Here is an 18574-nt window from a genome sequence, read left to right as displayed (position 1 = left end):
GTGACAACACTCCAACAGTACTTTATTGGCGATAGAGCTCTTTGGAAAGTTGTAATGTCATGAAAGGCACAATATAAATGCAAATATTTATTTTCTTCCTGACTTAACAGAAAATTGCATTCCAGGGCCAGGCACTGGCCTGAATTCCAACCTTGCAACCAAGAGCAAGCTGAATCATATAACCTTACAGCATAAAGGAGGCCATTTGGCCCATCGTGTCCGTGCTAGCTCTTTGCTAGAGCAATTCAAAACTAATCCCCCTGCTCTGCTCTCTTGCCAAAGACCTGTATATTCCTCTTGTTTCAAATATTTATTCAAATTTCCTTAAAAGGTACAAGGGTCTCCATCTCCATCGCTGCCTGGGGCATTGTATTCCATGGTCCGACCAGCCTCTGCGTAAGGGATGAGCGGGAGGTTTTCATGTTCTCGGCAGATTAAAGTAACGTGAACGGGTCGCTTACAATGTGGCTGCTGACCGCACTGCTTCCTCTCTCAGTACAGGGAAGTTCGCTGTGTTCGTGCACGCCAAGGCCCAGGAGCTGAGGGCAAAGGACCTGAACATGAAGGTGCACGGGATCCCAGGCCACGTCTTCCACCTGCAGCTCCTTGAGAAGCACCACGTCAAGCAGCAGATCCTGCTGCGTGCACGCACTGAGTGAGTGACCCGGCATCGGCACGAGCGAGCAATAATCGGGCTCTGCGATTGCTGTGCGATTGTAACCGGGAGCGTCATAAGAACATCAGAAATAGGAGCAGGAGTTGGCCCCTCGAGCCTGCTCCGCCATTCAATAAGATCATGGCTGATCTACCTCCCTGCACTATCCCCACATCCCTTGATTCCCTTAATCTACAAAAATCTGCCGATCTCTGTCTTGAATATCATCATCATAGGCGGTCCCTCGAACGAGGATGACTTGCTTCCAGGAGAGTTCACAGATGTTTTAATGAAGGACACGATGTTCCAGTCCTGAACTCCAGGGGTGGAAGATGCCTGTGCGTGGATTTTTTTAACGTGCGGTGACCGCTGCACATCAGCCACCACACGGGCTTGACCGAGCTAGGCCTTTACCCAGTGGCAAGGGTTAGCCAGGATGACTGGAGACCTGCTCTCCTGCACTGGCCTAGTGCGCACACATATCGCAGTGTGGGCTGGCCCGTGCTGCCCCTGGGCCCTTGCCTCTTCTGGGCCCTGTGCCCTCATTCGTTGCACCTCCGCTGCGATGTTCCAGGGCCCGGCGCTCCAGCTGTTATAGCCCGACCTGCAGTGGTGTTCTCGCACAGGTCGGAGCGGCCCACAATGTCTTGAATATACTCAACGCCTGAGCCTCCACAGCCCTCTGGGATAGAGAATTCCAAAGATTCACCACCCTCTTGAGTAAAGAAATTTCTCCTCCTCTCAGTCCTAAATGGTTGACCCCTTATTCTGAGACTGTGACCCCTCAGAACCAGTCATGGTAGATGCTGGTGAGACCACACCTGGAGTATTGTAGACAGCTTTGGTTTCTGTGACCCCCTGGTTCTAGACTCCCCAGTCAGGGGAAACATGCTCCCTGCATCTACTCTGTCAAGCCTGTAAAAAATTTTATATGTTTCAATGAGATCAACTCTCATTCTTCTAAACTCTAGGGAATATAGGCCTAGTCGTCTCAATCTCTCCTCATAGGACAATCCCTCCCATCCCAGGAATCACTCTGGTGAACCTTCGTTGCACTCCCTCTATGGCAAGTATATCCTTCCTTGGGTAAGGAGACCAAAACTGCACACAATACTCCAGCTGTGGTCTCACCAGCATCTACCATGACAGGTTCTGAGGTGGTTGATAGTTGTCCACTGTTTGCCAGGAAGGTTTGGTCCTTCAGGTTGTACTGTGGGGTCCTCTACTACAACAACAACAGCTTGTATTTAAATAGCGCCTTTAACATCGTAAAACGTCCCAAGGCGCTTCACAGGAGTGTTATAAGACAAAAAGAAAATTGACACTGAGCCAGATAAGAAGAAATTACGGCAGATGATCAAAAGCTTGGTCAAAGAGGTAGGTTTTTAGGAGCATCTTGAAGGAAGAAAGAGAAGGGGAGAGGTTTAGGGAGGGAGTTCCAGAGCTTAGGGCCCAGGCAGCTGAAGGCACGGCCACCGATGGTTGAGCGATTTATAATCGGATGCTCAAGAGGGCAGAATTTGAGGAGTGCAGATGTGTTGGCTGAGGGGGTCGCGAGGCGAGGCTGGAGGAGATTACAGAGATGGGGAGGGACGAGGCCATGGAGGGATTTGTAAACCAGGATGAGAATTTTGAAATTGAAGCGTTGCTTAACCGGGAGCTAATGTAGGTCAGCAAGAACATGGATGAACAGGACTTGGTGCGAGTTAGGACACAGGCAGCCGAGTTTTGGATGACCTCAAGTTTATGTAAGGTAGAATGTGGGAGGCCAGCCAGGAGTGCGTTGGAGTAGTCAAGTCTAGAGGTAACAAAGGCATGGATGAGGGTTTCAGCAGCAGATGAGCTAAGGCAGGGGCAGAGACGGGCAATGTTACGGAGGTGGAAAGGAATCCATTCCGTATGCTGCAGTTCTTCCAAGCATTTCGCCGTCAGTCATCAAGGCTGAGGGGAGATTGTGAAGGTCCAAAATGGCCTAGATTTGAGATGGGTTGGTGATGGGTTGTTCAAGTTGGCTTGGATCAGCATGTCTTTGCTGGTGTAGCAGTTGTATTCTCTGGAGACTGCATATTCGTGGTGTAGGTGTGTGGTGGTGCGATGTTTGCAAGCATGGGCAGCCAAGGAGCTGGTATTGATGATCGCGGTCCGGTGATACGTGTGAGCAGTGAGTCTCAGCAGGCGAGCTGACTGTGGGGTATCCAACTGAGCTCCCATCCGGCATGCTCCCAATTTTTCACGCACAGTTTCCGGCAGGAGTCACTGGACAGGGATCAGGAACTTGGATAGATATTTCCCACTCCCAACCTGGGGCACGGAGACCTCCAGCTGCTCCACCGGCTGAGAAAAACTAAATTAGCTCAAAACATGAATTGAACCTGTGGCCATCAGGTCTGTCTATAGCGGGTCACCATCAGTCTGGGCAAAGCACATACCCAGTGAACCAACAGGTGGCACCAAACTCCCGTGTGTAGCAACTGCAAAAGGTTGTGGGTTCAAGTCCCACTCCAGGGACTTGAGCACACAAATCTAGGCTGACACTCCAGTGCAGTGCTGAGGGAGTGCTGCACTGTCGGAGGTGCCATCTTTCGGATGAGATGTTAAACCGAGATGTCTGCTCTCTCAGGTGGACGTAAAATATCCTATTTTGAAGAAGAGCAGGGGAGTTCTCCCTGGTGTCCCGGCCAGTATCATTCCCTCAATCAACATAACAAAAACAGATGATCTGGTCATTATCACATTGCTGTATGTGGGAGCTTCCTTGTGTGCAAATTGGCTGCTGTGTTTCCTGTATTACAACAGGGACAACACTCCCAAAGTACTTCATTGGCTGTAATGTCGTCCGGTGGTGGTGAAAGGCGCTATATAAATCCAAGTCTTTCTTTAAAAAGAGCTGTAAAGAAAAAAAAGCAAATTAACATTTTGGAGCTCGCCCTTCATTAGAACTAAACAGGGGAGCAAATCATCCAATCACAGAGAGTGACTTTAATAGGTTGAATAACCTGCAAACGGCACAATAGAAACCTGTTACAATGGTATCAGAAATGATCGTACCAAGACAAAGGAAAGATGGTGAAAGCATGTGCGAATAGTTAAGAGGGTGAAAAGCTATGGGTGAGGCCCACACAAAGAAGTAGATCAGAGATTGGGGTAAAGTGAAGAGGAAAGATGCAACGGTTCTGAAATGGAAACAGAAAATGGTGTTGGTGGGGGGGGAATGGGTCCGAGGGTCCGACAGAGGAAAAGCAAACCACATCGTCAGTGTGGCCCCCCCACCCCCCCAGCGGCATTAACCCTAACATGTCCACCTCCCGTCCCCTTGGAAACTAACAGGCCCATCCCAGCTCACCAGCACCTCTTGTTGTAAATAATATGAAGGATGCAACTTGGGTCTGAAGTTTTAACGTCCGACCAGGAGAAAGTAAGCTGGCTGAACTTTGTGTCGAACCTGTCGAAGAGCATGGGAGGCCAGAGTGGCAATGGAAGGGTTCAAATGGCGGAGTCCAGCGAGGTCACAACGTAGAAACTCGGTGGCGTGGGTTACCTGATCTGCATTTGGTCTCCCCGCTGAGGACGAGATGGTAGGGTGAGCAGCGTGTAGAGCATGCTCGATTGGAGGGCGACTTCCACTTTGCTGATTCACACAGCAGCAGTGTTTGGGACTCTGGACAGATTGTGAAGTGGTAAATGGAGAGGTGTTACATCCATTAGGGCTGCATGGGACGGTGCCCGGGGAAGGGTAGCCGGAACTGGGGTGGTGGACAGAAAATACGGGAAAGACCGTATCTGCAGCGAGCCCATGTACCCAATGCTGCTCACGTACCGAGTCCATGTACCCAATGCTGCTCACGTGCCGAGCCCATGTACCCAATGCTGCTCACGTACCGAGCCCATGTACCCAATGCTGCTCACGTGCCGAGCCCATGTACCCAATGCTGCTCACGTACCGAGCCCATGTACCCAATGCTGCACACGTACCGAGCCCATGTACCCAATGCTGCACACGTACCGAGCCCATGTACCCAATGCTGCACACGTACCGAGCCCATGTACCCAATGCTGCACACGTACCGAGCCCATGTACCCAATGCTGCACACGTACCGAGCCCATGTACCCAATGCTGCACACGTACCGAGCCCATGTACCCAATGCTGCTCACGTCCAGAATCCATTGTTTTTTTTTTCCATCTCTTTTTTTTTCCCCCAGGAATGAGAAACAGCGTTGGATAACGGCCATGCTCCTCGCGGACCAAGAGATAGACACAGAACAGATGGAGCTGGAGAGGGATGGTGAGATACTCACGCAACACGCGCAGGGTCATTTCCTGAGTTTGCGCTAATGGCAGAAAGCCGTGCTGGCTCTCCCCGCATATCAGGGCATCATCGGCTCGTTGCCTGCCATTGTGGGCGGTGCACTGGTAATTTCCCGATCTGTGCAGCGGGTCGGTGAGGCTCCCGGCACGTAGATGGGCTTCCCCGCTGGTAATTGGACTTCAGCGGCAACAACTTGCATTTATATAGCGCCTTTAACATAGTAAAACGACCCGAGGCGCTTCACAGCAGCGTTCAGTCTGAAACCAGGGGTTTTAATTGAGCCATGAGTCTGCCTCATTGCTTTGGGCAATCTGGGGATAGGTTCAGTCGATGGAACCACACACGGGGTAAGCAGCAAGTAAAGCTGCATTTATAAACACCTTCAACGTCGCGAAATATCTCCATGTGCTTCAGACCTGTGAACAAAACTGACATTACCTACCGTATATACTCGCGTATCCTACGATCTCTCGTATCATGCGACCCCTAAGTTTTCGTCCCCAAAACATGATTTTATCATATATCCCATGTATCATGCGAGTCACTTTTTTGAGATACCAGATGCCACTAGGCTAGGCTTTCAAACAAGTTTAACAAGTACCCAACACGTAACAAGTACCCTAACACATAACAACGATCGAATACAGACCTTAACAACCGAATCATGAAACATCGAGTGGATTCTGTTGTGAAAGCTGTTCGCGAATCGAACACCGATATAGCAATCATTCCAGCTGGCTTGACTAGTGTCGTTCAGCCACAGTCTCTACTGTGTTTGCGGGTAAAAGAAGCATGGGCTGAGATAGATGGAGCCTCTAATAATGCAGCAAACTTCAGAGGGAGTTGTTGGTGGCGATCTCTAGACCACAGCAAAGATACAGTACAAGTGACAATAGAGGCTGCAATCCAGCCCAGGAGATACCTGCCGAGATTCAGCGTGGCTATGGTCTGCTTAACAGCCTAACCGCCTAATCTTGGCCAGCACTTCACACCCGCAAATTTTGTATCTCGCGTATCATGCGACCCCCCAAATTTAGGTTACAATTTAGGTCTTCAAAAGTCACATGATACGCGAGTATATACAGTAGGTGGATTTTAAGGAGAGCCTGAAGGAAGGTGAAGGGGATTAGGACAACATTCCAGATAGCAGGGCCTAGGTGGCTAAAGGCACGGCTGCCAATGGTGAGACAAAGAGAGAGGGGATGTACAAGAGACTGGGGTCAGACGAATGGAGAGAAAGGGGGGGGGGTTATAGGGTTGGAAGAGGTTACAGAGAGTAAGGGGAGGGTGAGGCCATGCAAGGAACTAAACCAGAGTACAAGAATTTTAAATTGGAGGCATTGGGGGACTGGGAGCCAATGTTGGTCAATGAGGGCGGGATAGGAAGTGGCCAGCAAAGTTTTGGATGAGTTGGAATTTGCAGACTGGAGGGTGGGAGGCACTGGAGCAACAGATTGTGGAGACATTGGTGTGTGTGAGGGCTTTGGCAGCGGATGGGCTGTGGTACAGGTGGAGGCGGGAGATGTGATGAAGGTAGTAGAAGGCGGTCTTTATATTGGAATGGCTGTGGGGTCAGAAGCTCAGTTTGGGGGCCAAGGGAGTGACTGCACATCTGCCTGAGGTAGCTGGCGACATCCCAATGATTAGCTTACAGAAATAGTGGAAAACGTAACGGATGAGCATGGAATATGATGGGATAAAGTCAGTGTTTACCGACATTGCAAACTGCTTCTTTAAACAGAAACTGAGCCCACGAAACATTTCCCTGTTGTGTTCAGCCTTCGTGCTCCTCTGTAACATAACGCTGATGCATTGTTCCCGGAACAACACTCTCCTCCATTCCCGAGCCGGGCTGAGGTAGAGTTCCATTTTCCAAATCCTCACCCAAGTGGCTGTTTGTGCGAGAGGCGGCATGGTGAGTGTTGGCAGGATATATAACCGCAGCGGATCTCGGACTTGGGCCCGATCCTGTCCTCACTCACCGTCCGCACGGATAGATACACCTCGGTGACAGCCTTGGCTCAGTGGGCAGCACTCTCTCCTCCGAGTCTGAAGGTTGTGGGTCCCAGTCCCACTCCAGAGACTTGAGCACACACACCAGGCTGACACTCCCGGCGCAGTGCTGAGGGACTGCTGCACTGTCGGAGGTGCCGTCTTTCGGATGAGCCGCTGAACCGAGGCCCCGTCTGCTCTCTCAGGAGTATGTAAAAGATCCCACGGCACTATTCCGAAGAAGAGCAGGGGCGTTCTCCCCGGTGTCCTGGTCAATATTTATCTGTCAGCCAACATGACAAAAATAGATGATATGGATTTATTTCTAATTGCTGGTTGTGGGAGCTTGCTGTGTGCAGATTGGCTGCCACATTTCCTACATTATAGCAGTGACAACACTTCAAAGTACGTTGTTGGCTGTAAGGCAGCTTGGGACGCCCTGAGGTCGTGAAAGACACTATATTAATGCAAGCCGTTCGTTCTTCCAGCGTGCGTCACTGGATGAGGAGTGGTAACCATGGCTGACGTCCCTCACTAACACTAACAGTGCTGAGATCTACCACCTCAGCGCGGACTGGGGGATGGGAACTGCTCCACAGCGCCCGGGTTGTGCAAATGCCAAACAAGAAGCGTTCTTAAGTTAAAATAGAAAACTCTGCGAACCATGAACCACCTGACCAGCAGCTGATGTTTTACTTTCCAACCAGACTTTCCGCAGGTTCAGTGCGTCAAGACCTACAAGCCTCAGGAAGCTGATGAGCTGGCGCTGGAGAAGGCCGATGTCCTCGAAGTAAAGACACAAACTAAAGACGGTGAGAGAAACATTGCTCGAGAACCTCAGACGGCAGCACAAATGGCCATCAGAGCGTGCCTGGGGAATGCGGAAAACTTGCTCAGCAGAACATAGGAACATTAGTGGGTTTTTCAGCCCCTCGGGCCCACCCGTCCATTCAATGAGATCATGGCTGATCTGCACCTCAACTCCATTTTCTCACCATTGCTCCATATCCCTCGATACCCTTACCCACCAAAAATCTCAATCTCCGTCCTCAATGCTCCAATTGACCCACAGCCTTTTGGGGGAGAGGGTTCTAGATTTCCACGACCCTCTGTCTGAAAAAGTGCTTCCTCATTTTGCTCAATAGCCTCGCTCTAACTTTTAAGATTGTGCCCCCTTGTTCTGGATTCCCCCACCCGAGGAAATTGTTACTCTGTATTTACCCTATCCGGTCCTTTTTAATATTTTAAACACCACGATCAGATCATCCCTCAATCTTCGATATACAAGGGAATGCAACCAGTTCTCATAATGTAACCCTCTAAGCCCCGCTATCATTCTGTAACGAAGGGCTCTGAGGAGCGGAGGTGCCTCAAAGAGTAATGAAAGACTTGCATTTCCGACCACCGGATGAATCAAAGTGCATTACAGCCAGTGAAGTACATTTTGGAGTGTAGTCACTGTTGTAATGTGGGAAATGCGGCAGCCAACTTGCGCACAGCAAGTTCCCACAGCAATATGATAATGACCAGTTAGTGGATGGAAGATCCCTGCTCTAATAGTGCCGTTGGATCTTTTACCATCTGAGAGAGCAGACGGGGCCTCAGTTTAACGTCCCATCCGAAAGACGGCACCTCCGACAGTGCGGCACTTCATCGGCACTGCACTGAATGTCAGTCTAGGTTTATGTGCTCATGTCCCTGGAGTGGGACTTGAACCCACAACCTTCTGACTGAGGCGAGAGTGCTATCCACTGAGTAAAACGTGTAGAAGCTCCTGAGGTTTTAGGGAGTTTGTGTGAACGGTTTTGGGGTGTTTGTGTGAACGGTTGATCAGGCCGAGTGTTACCTGCAGTTGAGCCAGTGCTGTTCCATTCCTCTCATTGACTGCTTTCTGAATCTCATTCCAGGCTGGATTCAGGGGATCCGACTATCGGATGGAGAGAGAGGCTGGTTTCCGGTATGTCACGTGGAGGAGATAACAAACCGGCACGCCAGGATACGGAATCTACGTGAAAAGAACCGGATTAAGCACGCGACCCAGAAACTGCAGGAAGAATGTCAGTAGCGGGTGGCAGTGCTGTGTCTGAGACAATATGTGGAGCATGGACACTGAACCCAACCCAGATTTTAGGGTTAAACAACACTGGGCCAGGCACAGAGTGTGGAGTCCCGGAGTGACTCGCGCTGACTATGTTGCCCGGTGAGCAGGTTCGATTCCTGGTGCCTGCGGACGTTTTATTGAAGCAGGAATCCAACACTCCACAGCTTTCAACGAGACCCCCAGTTGTGTCCAGATGTCTCTGCAGTGTGAATCCGGGGGTGGACAGAAAAGGCTGCAAGGGTCGTGCCCCAGTGGGCTGCTGACATGGAAGCTCAGAGTGGCAAAGGGCCGACTCTCTTTGTATCTGATTTGTGAGGCTTGTTGCCCAGGGTGGGGAAACAGCGTGCTTCGGGGGGGGGGAACTATTTCTGAAGCAGTTAAGCACTTATTTTTCATTCTGGCTCTGCTTGAACAGGACAGTCCCAGCATTGGCCCATTTCCTTTTTTTTTATTCGTTCCTGGGATGTGGGCGTCGCAGACAAGGCCGGCATTTATTGTCCATCCCTAGTTGCCCTTGAGAAGGTGGTGGTGAGCCGCCGCCTTGAACCGCTGCAGTCCGTGTGGTGAAGGTCATCCCGCAGTGGTGTTGAGGAGAGAGTTCTCGGATTTTGACCCAGCGACGATGAAGGGACGGCGATTATATTTCCAAGTCAGGATGGTGTGTAACTTGGAGGGGAACTTGTAGGTGATGGTGTTCCCATGCATCTCCTGCCCATATCCTTCTAGGTGACAGAGGTCGCGGGTTTGGAAGGAGGTGCTGCTGAAGAAGCCTTGGCGAGTTGCTGCAGTGCATTTTGTGGATGGTACACCCAGCAGCCACAGCTTATTGGCAACAACTCAAAATTAACCTTAAAATGCCTGTGCTCAGAGTTGAAATGCGGTGTGTCTTGGTGTCTGGCTAGTAATGCGTCCAGCCCAAGAACTGGTGAGTTATTTCTCTCTGGCACTTAGGACGCGGGGGTGGGGAAATGCCTCCACACTGTTGGAGCTCTGAGCATTGTGCGAGGCAAGGGGAGGAGCCATTCACCATTGGAAAGCTTTCTTTACCGCTCGTTCTGGTGGCACCACTGCTTTCGTGAGATCCAGTGCCACGACCCTTAACACCTGTTGAACATGCCTTCAAATAGCCAATGTTCAGCCAGGCAGAAGTTCTGAAGTTGGTGGGGCCATGTGCCCGTGGTCACAGTTACTAAGCGGCAGGTCACATGGCCACCATAGAGCAGCCTAGGAGCAAGCATAAGAAATAGGAGCAGGAGTAGGCCATCTGGTTCCTCAAGCCTGCTCCTCCATTCAATAAGATCATGGCTGATCTGATCATGGCCTCCACGCCACTTCCCTGCCCGCTCCCCATAACCCTTGACTCGCTTATCGTTCAAAAATCTGTCTATCTCCACCTTTTAAATATATTCAATGACCCAGCCTTCTTCAATTCCAAAGATTCACGACCCTCTGAGAGAAGAAATTCCTCCTCATCTGTCTTAAATGGGCAACCCCTTATTCTGAAACTATGCCCCCTAGTTCTAGATTCGCCCACGAGGGGAAACATCCTCCCTGCACCTCCCCTGTCAAGCCCCCTCATAATCTTAGGCATTTTAATAAGATCACCTCTCATTCTTCTAAACTCCAATGAGTATAGGCCCAACATGCTCAACCTTTCTTCAAATGACAACCCCTTCATCTCAGGAATCAACCGAGTGAACCTTCTCTGAACTGCCGCCAATGCAGGTACAGGTATATCCCTCCTTAAATAAGGAGACCAAAACTGTACGCAGTACTCCAGGTGTGATTTCACCAACGCCCTGTACAGTTGTAGCGGGACTTCCTTACTTTTATACACCCATCCCCTTTGCAATAAAGGTCAACATTTCATTTGCCTTCCTAGTTACTTGCTGTACCTGCATGCAAACTTTGTGTTTCATGCACAAGGACCCCAGATCCATCGGTACCACAGCATTTTGTAATCTCCTCATTTAAATAATTTGCTTTTTAATTTTTCCTACCTCACATTTTCCCACCGTATACTCCATCTGCCACGTGCCCCAAGATTCCCTGCAGTCAATGACCTCCCTCTGTTCCTGAGCGATCCCAGTCTCCCCGGCACTGCGCTCCAACTCTCTGACGCAGGCTCAAGTTCGTAAAATGCAGCCGTTGCTTCAGTCACCAATTTCCTCCGTAAACAAGACCCATTGCCTGACCTAGAAAGGGGGTGGGGGGGGGGGGGGGCGGAGGGACTGTTTTAAGGTGGGTCTACAGTGGGTCAGCAATCGGTTGCAGACGCTCGATCCAGTTGCCTCGTTTCACGATGGAACCTTCCAGAAGTCCGATGGAGTTCCGGGAGCTGGCGGCTACCTCAGCCTGGGACTGACGTAAACTGCGGGAGAATCAAAAATCACCCGAGGAGGAGAGTGCAGGACTCGAACGTTTGATCTTTCATCGTGCCAGTGTGACCGCAGAGACATTGTGGGAAGTGTCGGCTGAACCTCCAGATCTTCCCCCTCCTCCACTTCTGCCCTCGCAGAGACACCAACTGCCCTCTGGCACCTCGCCCAAGTAGCCCAGGGTACGGTGGCATCGAGATTACGGTACTGCTCCAGCAATCCAGAGGGCGTGACGTCCAATCCCACCAGGGCAAGGTGCGAGATTGAATTCAATAAATCTGGCACTGGGAAAAATAATGCAAGGACTTGTTAAAACCCCAACTGGTTTGTTAATGATTTTCAGGGAAAGGTACCTGCCACTGTCACCTAGTCTGGCGCCCACACACTGTGCTTGACTCAATGCCCTCTGAAATGGGCTACCAGTATAGATAATCCTCCACCACTCCCCGAGGACAACTAGTGATGGACAATACATGGGTCAAGATTGCCCACATCGCAGCAACAACAGTGAGTGCCCATTCACTAACGTACTCACTATCATTGCAGCCCCTCGACCTGCTCCCTGTATTGTTACAGCCCTTCAACCTGCTTCCTGTCTCGTTACAGCCCTTCAACCTGCTTCCTGTCTCGTTACAGCCCTTCAACCTGCTTCCTGTGTCGTTGCAGCCCTTCAACCTGCTCCCTGTATCATTACAGCCGCTCAACCTGCTCCCTGTATCATTACAACAGCCCCCCTGGGTGCTCACTGTATCACTACTGTTCTGTATACTCATCGACTGAGTGTTAATCATGACTGGCTGATGTCTGCAAGACAGGCGAGGTGCATGCAACTAGTGCTAGTAACCGTGCTTACACTGCCATTGCTGCTGAGGTGCTAACTTATTATTCTGAAATTCTCAGATTTGGAAGCTGTTCATTATATAAATAGTCTTATTATAATCTTGATATGGAATCACTCCTGCTCTGTGTACATTTTACCAGGAGAATGCACGTTTACATTAATTGGTGATGAATCACTGACCCTTCACCTTTTGGGATCCAGGTTTGAATGAGCCTTGGAGGGCTGCAGGTGTTATTTGTTAGAACATTGGCATTCATGTTTGCATATTTCGCAGAGGAAAATGTGAGGCCGTGATGTCTGCCTGGTGCAGAGTGAGAAGTTGTACTGAGTGGGGCGGGGGAAGGTGCTGGGAGAGTCACTGCTCCAGACTTGGCCCAGCTCCAGCCACTGAGCCTCGGAGGCCATCACGTGGGTGCTGAATAAAAAGGTGTTGGGTGCCCTTGCCACATCCTTCAGCTTCAGCATCACTACATCCTGGATCGAAGCCCAACCTGTTGCTCATGCCACATGGCTTCTACTGACTGAAATTTGTGGCGTTACTGGAAAGGTTTCTCAGTGACAGTTAAGTCATTTTATACATAAAATATATATATATAATTTCACCACTGCCATCTTAAACCAGCGCTCCTACGGGGGGAACCACTTGTACAGGCACTTTGTACATACGCAGGAGATAACTGTGCTGTTGTGCACACTTAGTGTACATCAGCACCATCAGAAAATTTCTGAGCACAAAGATTTGATGCTTGGATCAATTATACAGTTATTGACATTTGATTTATACATTGGAATAATGCGACAATCTCCAGATATTGTCTGATGTTTGATGATTACACACCATCAAAATACTCTGTTGTAACAGTTCTACCTTGGTGTAATAATTAAAGATATCCATGATTGCTGTCATGGGATCAGTTCCGATGAGCATAATTATTTATTTTGCTTAATATTCTCTATTTCCCCATCCTCCTAACTCCCATTGGCGACAGCTGTATAAGAACATGCCAACCTCCTGTACATTTAGCTATGGCTCAGTGCGTAGCACTCTCACCCCCGAGTCAAAATAAGAACATCGGGCTAGACTTTCCCGAAAGCCCGCCATTGCCGGATTGCCGCCCAAAAGGATTGCTAAGATTCCTCAGATAACGCTGGTGAAAAATTACATAAAAAAAGGGAAAAAGTACTGGCCGCCGAGAAAATGGATCTTACATAGATTCTCGGCGGTTAAATGTGATCCTGGGCAAATCGGGCGGTTCTTAACCAGAATGGGTGGTAATTACTCAAATTTAGACCGAAGCTGTGGTTAGGCCTAGGGAGGGGTGAAAACACACAATATTTTTTAATAAAAATTTTTTTTAAAAATCAGGAAACCTTTTCAAGACCCTTTTTAACTTAATTGCTGTAAAAGAATTATTTAAAAAACCCTTTAACTTACCTTTCCTTGTAGGGGTAATTACCTACCGCCCAGCTCCGCCTGCTTTTCGTGGGTGTTTTTTTTCGATCTTACCTGGGTCACCGCGGAGGCCAAACTCGGGCACTGGCGGTTTTCTCCTCGATGCACGCCAGCAGTCCACTCCCCAGCGATATTTTGAAATGCCGGCGGAACGCTTAAAAAAAAATGAAGTGGAAACATTCGCCAGGTGGTTTTCCGCCGAAAACGAGCAGTACTGCCGAGAAAACCACCAAAAATGAAGAGGAAAGTCTAGCCCATAAGAAATAGGAGCAGGAGTCGGCCATTTGGCCCCTTGAGCCTGCTCCGCCATTCAATAAGATCATGGCCTCAATCCCACTTCCTCGCCCGCTCCCTATAACCCTCGACTACCTTTTCATTCAAAAATCTGTCTATCTCTACCTTAAATATATTCAATGACCCAGCCTCCACAGCTCTGAGGTCGAGAATTCTAAACATTCACAACCCTCAGAAGAAATTCCTTCTCATTTCCATTTTAAATGGGCGACACATTCTGAAACTATGCCCCTAGTTCTAGATTCCCCCATGAGGGGAAACATCCTCTCTTCATCCAACCTGTTAAGCCCCCTCAGAATCTTAAAAGTTTCAATAAGATCACCTCTCCTTCTAAACTCCAATGTATAGGCCCAACCTGCTCAACCCCTTCATCTCAGGAATCAACCTCGTGAACCTTCTCTGAACTGCCTCCATGCAAGTATATCCTTTTGTAAATAAAAAGACCAAAATTATATGCAGTACTCCAGCTGTGGTCTCAACGCTCTGTACAGTTGTAGCAGGATGTCCCTACTTTTATGCTCCATTCCATTTGCCTTCCTAATTACTTGATGAACCTGCATGCTAACTTTTTGTGTTTCATGTACAAGGACCCCCAGATCCCACTGTACCTCAGTATTTTGTAATCTCTCCCCATTTAAATAATTTGTTTTTTTTATATTTCTATCAAAACCTCACATTTTCCCACATTATACTCCATCTGCCAAATTTTTGCCACTCACTTAGCCTGTCTATATCCCTTTGCAGATTCTTTGCATCCTCCTCACAACTTGCTTTCCCACCTGCCTTTGTATCATCAGCAAACTTGGCTACGTTACACTCAGTCCCTTCATCCAAGTCATTAATATAGATTGTAAATAGTTGAGGTTCCAGCACTGATCCTTGTGGCACCCCACTAGTTACAGTTTGTCAACCTGAAAATGACCCATTTATCCCGACTCTTTGTTTTCTGTTAGTTAGCCAATCCTCTATCCACGCTACTATATTACCCCCAATCCAGTGAACTCTTATCTTGAACAGTAACCTTTTATGTGGCACCTTGTCGAATGCCTTCTGGAAATCCAAATACACCACATTTACTGATTCCCCTTTATCCACCCTGTTTGTTACATCCTCAAAGAACTCCAGCAAATTTGTCAAATATGATTTCCCCTTCATAAAACCATGCTGATTCTGCTTAACTGTATTATTGATTTTCTAAATGTCCTGCTACTACTTCCTTAATGGACTCCAGCATTTTGTCAATGACAGATGTTAGGCTAACTGGTCTATAGTTTCCTGCTCTCTCTATCCCTCCTTTTTTTTTTTAAAATAGGGGCGTTACATGTGCGATTTTCTAGTCCGCTGGGCCTCTCCAGAATGCAGGGAATTTTGGTAGAATACAACCAATGCATCCACTATCTCTGCAGCCATTTCTTTTCAGATCCTAGGATGCATGCCATCCGGTCCAGGGAACTGGTCTTTGTTTAGTCCCATTTGTTTGCCTAGTACTTTTTCCTCTAGTGATTGTTTTAAGTTCCCCCCTCCCAATAGCCCCTTGATTATCAATTATTGGGATGTTTTCAGTGTCTTCTACCGTGAAGATCGATACAAAATATTTGTTCAAAGTTTCTGCCATTTCCCTGTTTTCCATTATTAATTTCCCAGTCTCATCCTCTAAGGGACCAGCATTTACTATCGCTATTCTCTTCCTTTTATATACCTATAGAAGCTGTTACTGTATGTTTTTATATTTGTTGCTGGTTTACTCTCAAAAATTCTCTTTTTTCAGTCGCCCTTTACTGGTTTCTAAAAATTTCCCAATTCTCTGGCCTTCCACTATTCTTCACAACACTGTATGCCTTTGTTTTCAATTTGATACCATCCTTTGCTTCCTTAGTTAGCCACGGATGGTTCATCTTTCTCAAGAGTCTCTCTCACTGGAATATATCTTTGCTGAGTGTTACGAAATATCTCCTTAAATGTTTGCCACTGCTCATCTACCATCTTATCCTTTAATCTATTTTCCCAGTCCACTTTAGCCAACTCTGCTTCATACCTTTGTCATTGCCTTTATTTAAGTTCAGGACACTAATTTGAGACCTAGCTTTCTCACCTTCAAATTGAATTTGAAATTCTATCATGCTATGATCACTCTTCCCAAGAGGATCCTTTACTATGAGATCATTAATTAATGCAGTCTCATTACACATTATAAGATCTAAAATAGTTTGCTCCCTGGTTGATCCCACAATGTATTCTAAGAAACCATCCTGAATACAATGAGCTCTTGCCAATTTGAAATGTCCAATCAATATGAAGATTAAAATCAGCCATGATTATTGCCATACCTTTCTTACAAGCCTCCATTATTTCTTGATTTATACTCTGTCCTAGTGTAGCTACTGTTAAGGGGCCTATAGACTACTCCCACCAGTGACTTCTTTCCCTTATTATTTGTGGTTGTGGTTCAAGTCCCACCCCACAGATTTGATTGAGCACAAAAAACTAGGCCAACACTCCCAGCACAGTGCTGAGGGAGTGCTGCACTGGAGGTGCCGTCTTTCGGATGAGACATTAAACTGAGGCCCGGTCTGCGCTCTTGTTTGGATGTAAAAGATCCCATGGCACTATTTTGAAGAGGAGCAGACGAGTTATCCCCGCTGTCCTGTCCAATATTTATCTCTCGATCAACATCACTAAAAAAACAGATTATCTGGTCATTATGACATTACTGTTTGTGGGAGCTTAATGTGCACAAATTGGCTGCTGTGTTTCCTCCATTAAAACAGTGGACTATATTTCAAAAGTACTTCATTGGCTGTAAAATGCTTTGGGACACCCTGAGGTCGTGAAGGACGCTATCTAAATGCAAGTCTGTCCACTACCTGCATACGCAAACCTAGACAGTGAGTGGCAGCAGGTTAGATGATCAGGAAAGCCAACACAAGCAAGCCAGAATATTTCATCACCCAACTTAAACATGCACTTTCAGCATGTTTCACTACACAGCAATGTGGGAGCAGGAACCCTGGCTGATTTTGACCCCCTTGGCCTAAAGATGCCAATGCCAATTGCAGCACGGAGTTAAAATCAATCAACACCGTGCACACATGGAGAATCAACCTGGGAATCTTTTGGTGGAAGAGCTCTCTCCCACGGGCATGAAATTTACCCAATCTCACTCAGTATGCGCCATTCTCATCATGGTTCCTACTTCAATTTCCCCAGAGTTTGGTTTCAGGTTGGGAGTTCAGTTTGGAAAGTGGGAATAGACCAAGTAATTGAAGTTGTGATCAGCCAAGCTCAGAAACATAAGAAATAGGAACAGGAGTAGGCCATACAGACCCTCGAGCCTGCTCCGCCATTCAATATCATGGCTGATTTGATCATGGACTCAGCTCCACTTCCCTGCCTGCTCCCCGTAACCCCTTAGCGTTTAAGAAACTGTCTATTTCTGTCTTAAATTTATTCAATGTCCCAGCTCTGAGGCAGCAAATTCCAGAGATTTACAACCCTCAGAAGAAATTTCTCCTCATCTTGGTTTTAAATGGGCGGCCCCTTATTCTAAGATCATGCCCTCTAGTTCTAGTCTAGTCTCCCCCATCAGTGGAAACATCCTCTCTGCATCCACCTTGTCAAGCCCCCTCATAATCTTATACGTTTCGATAAGATCACCTCTCATTCTTCTGAATTCCAATGAGTAGAGGCCCAACCTACTCAACCTTACCTCATAAGTCAACCCCCTCATCCCTGGAATCAACCTAGTGAAACTTCTCTGAACTGCCTCCAAAAGCAAATATACCCTTTTGTAAATATGGAAAAAAAAACTGCACGTAGTATTCCAGGTAAACACCTGAGAACATTCAACAGCAACAGCTTGTATTTATAGAGTCTTAAACATTCCAAGGCACTTCACAGGAGTGCAATCAGACAAAAGTTGGAACCAAGCCACAAAGTGTTGTTATAGCAGGTCAAAGCTTGGTCAAAGAGGTAGGTTTTAAGGAGTGACTTCTATGTGGAGAGCTGAGATACGGGACTTCAGAGCTCTGGGCTTCTCCGTTCACACTGAGCCACAAGTTGCATTCAGTAGTTACCAGTAAAAGGGGATTCCAAAATTGGGCAGCACGAGTGCAATGGTGCAGCCACTAATAGTGTGGCTGGGATCAGAGTCTTTCTGCTGTTAATGGGACTGTCAGTCCTGATGTTCCAAGAGCCTGCATTGTTCCAATGTTGTGTGGCATTGAGTATTCGAGTCAGACTCCCTGCCTCCATGGATCTAGGATACAGTAGCATCGTGGTTATGTTACTGGACTAGTAATCCAGGAGCCTGGACTAATGATAGAGACTAGAGTTTAAATTCAGTTAATTAAATAAATCTGGAATTAAAGAAAATACTACTCAGAGTAATGTTGACCATGACCAGAGTCATTAAAAACCCATCTGGTTCACTAATGTCCTTTAGGGAAGGAAATCTGCCACCCTTACCTGGTCTATATGTGACTCCAGACCCAACAGCAATGTGGTTGAATCTTAACTACCCTCTGAAATGGCCTAGTAAGTCACTCAGTTGAC

General features: G+C 47.8%; 1 protein-coding gene across 1 annotated transcript in view; it reads left to right on the top strand.

The window, feature by feature from the left end:
• Positions 1 to 9145, top strand: part of arhgef19 (Rho guanine nucleotide exchange factor (GEF) 19) — an 89478-nt gene extending 80333 nt beyond the window's left edge. The window contains exons 13-16 of the mRNA XM_070860945.1: positions 497 to 655; positions 4858 to 4940; positions 7664 to 7768; positions 8864 to 9145. Of these exons, the coding sequence (XP_070717046.1) occupies positions 497 to 655; positions 4858 to 4940; positions 7664 to 7768; positions 8864 to 9021 (505 nt within the window). The 3' untranslated portion in view covers positions 9022 to 9145. The remainder of the gene's footprint in view (positions 1 to 496; positions 656 to 4857; positions 4941 to 7663; positions 7769 to 8863) is intronic.
• Positions 9146 to 18574: the final 9429 nt, after the last annotated feature.

The sequence above is a fragment of the Pristiophorus japonicus genome, chromosome 18, assembly GCF_044704955.1.
Source record: "Pristiophorus japonicus isolate sPriJap1 chromosome 18, sPriJap1.hap1, whole genome shotgun sequence".
Classification (NCBI taxonomy): Eukaryota; Metazoa; Chordata; class Chondrichthyes; family Pristiophoridae; genus Pristiophorus; species Pristiophorus japonicus.
Note: the sequence above shows the minus strand (reverse complement) of the source record. Positions and strands in the feature narration are given on the sequence as shown.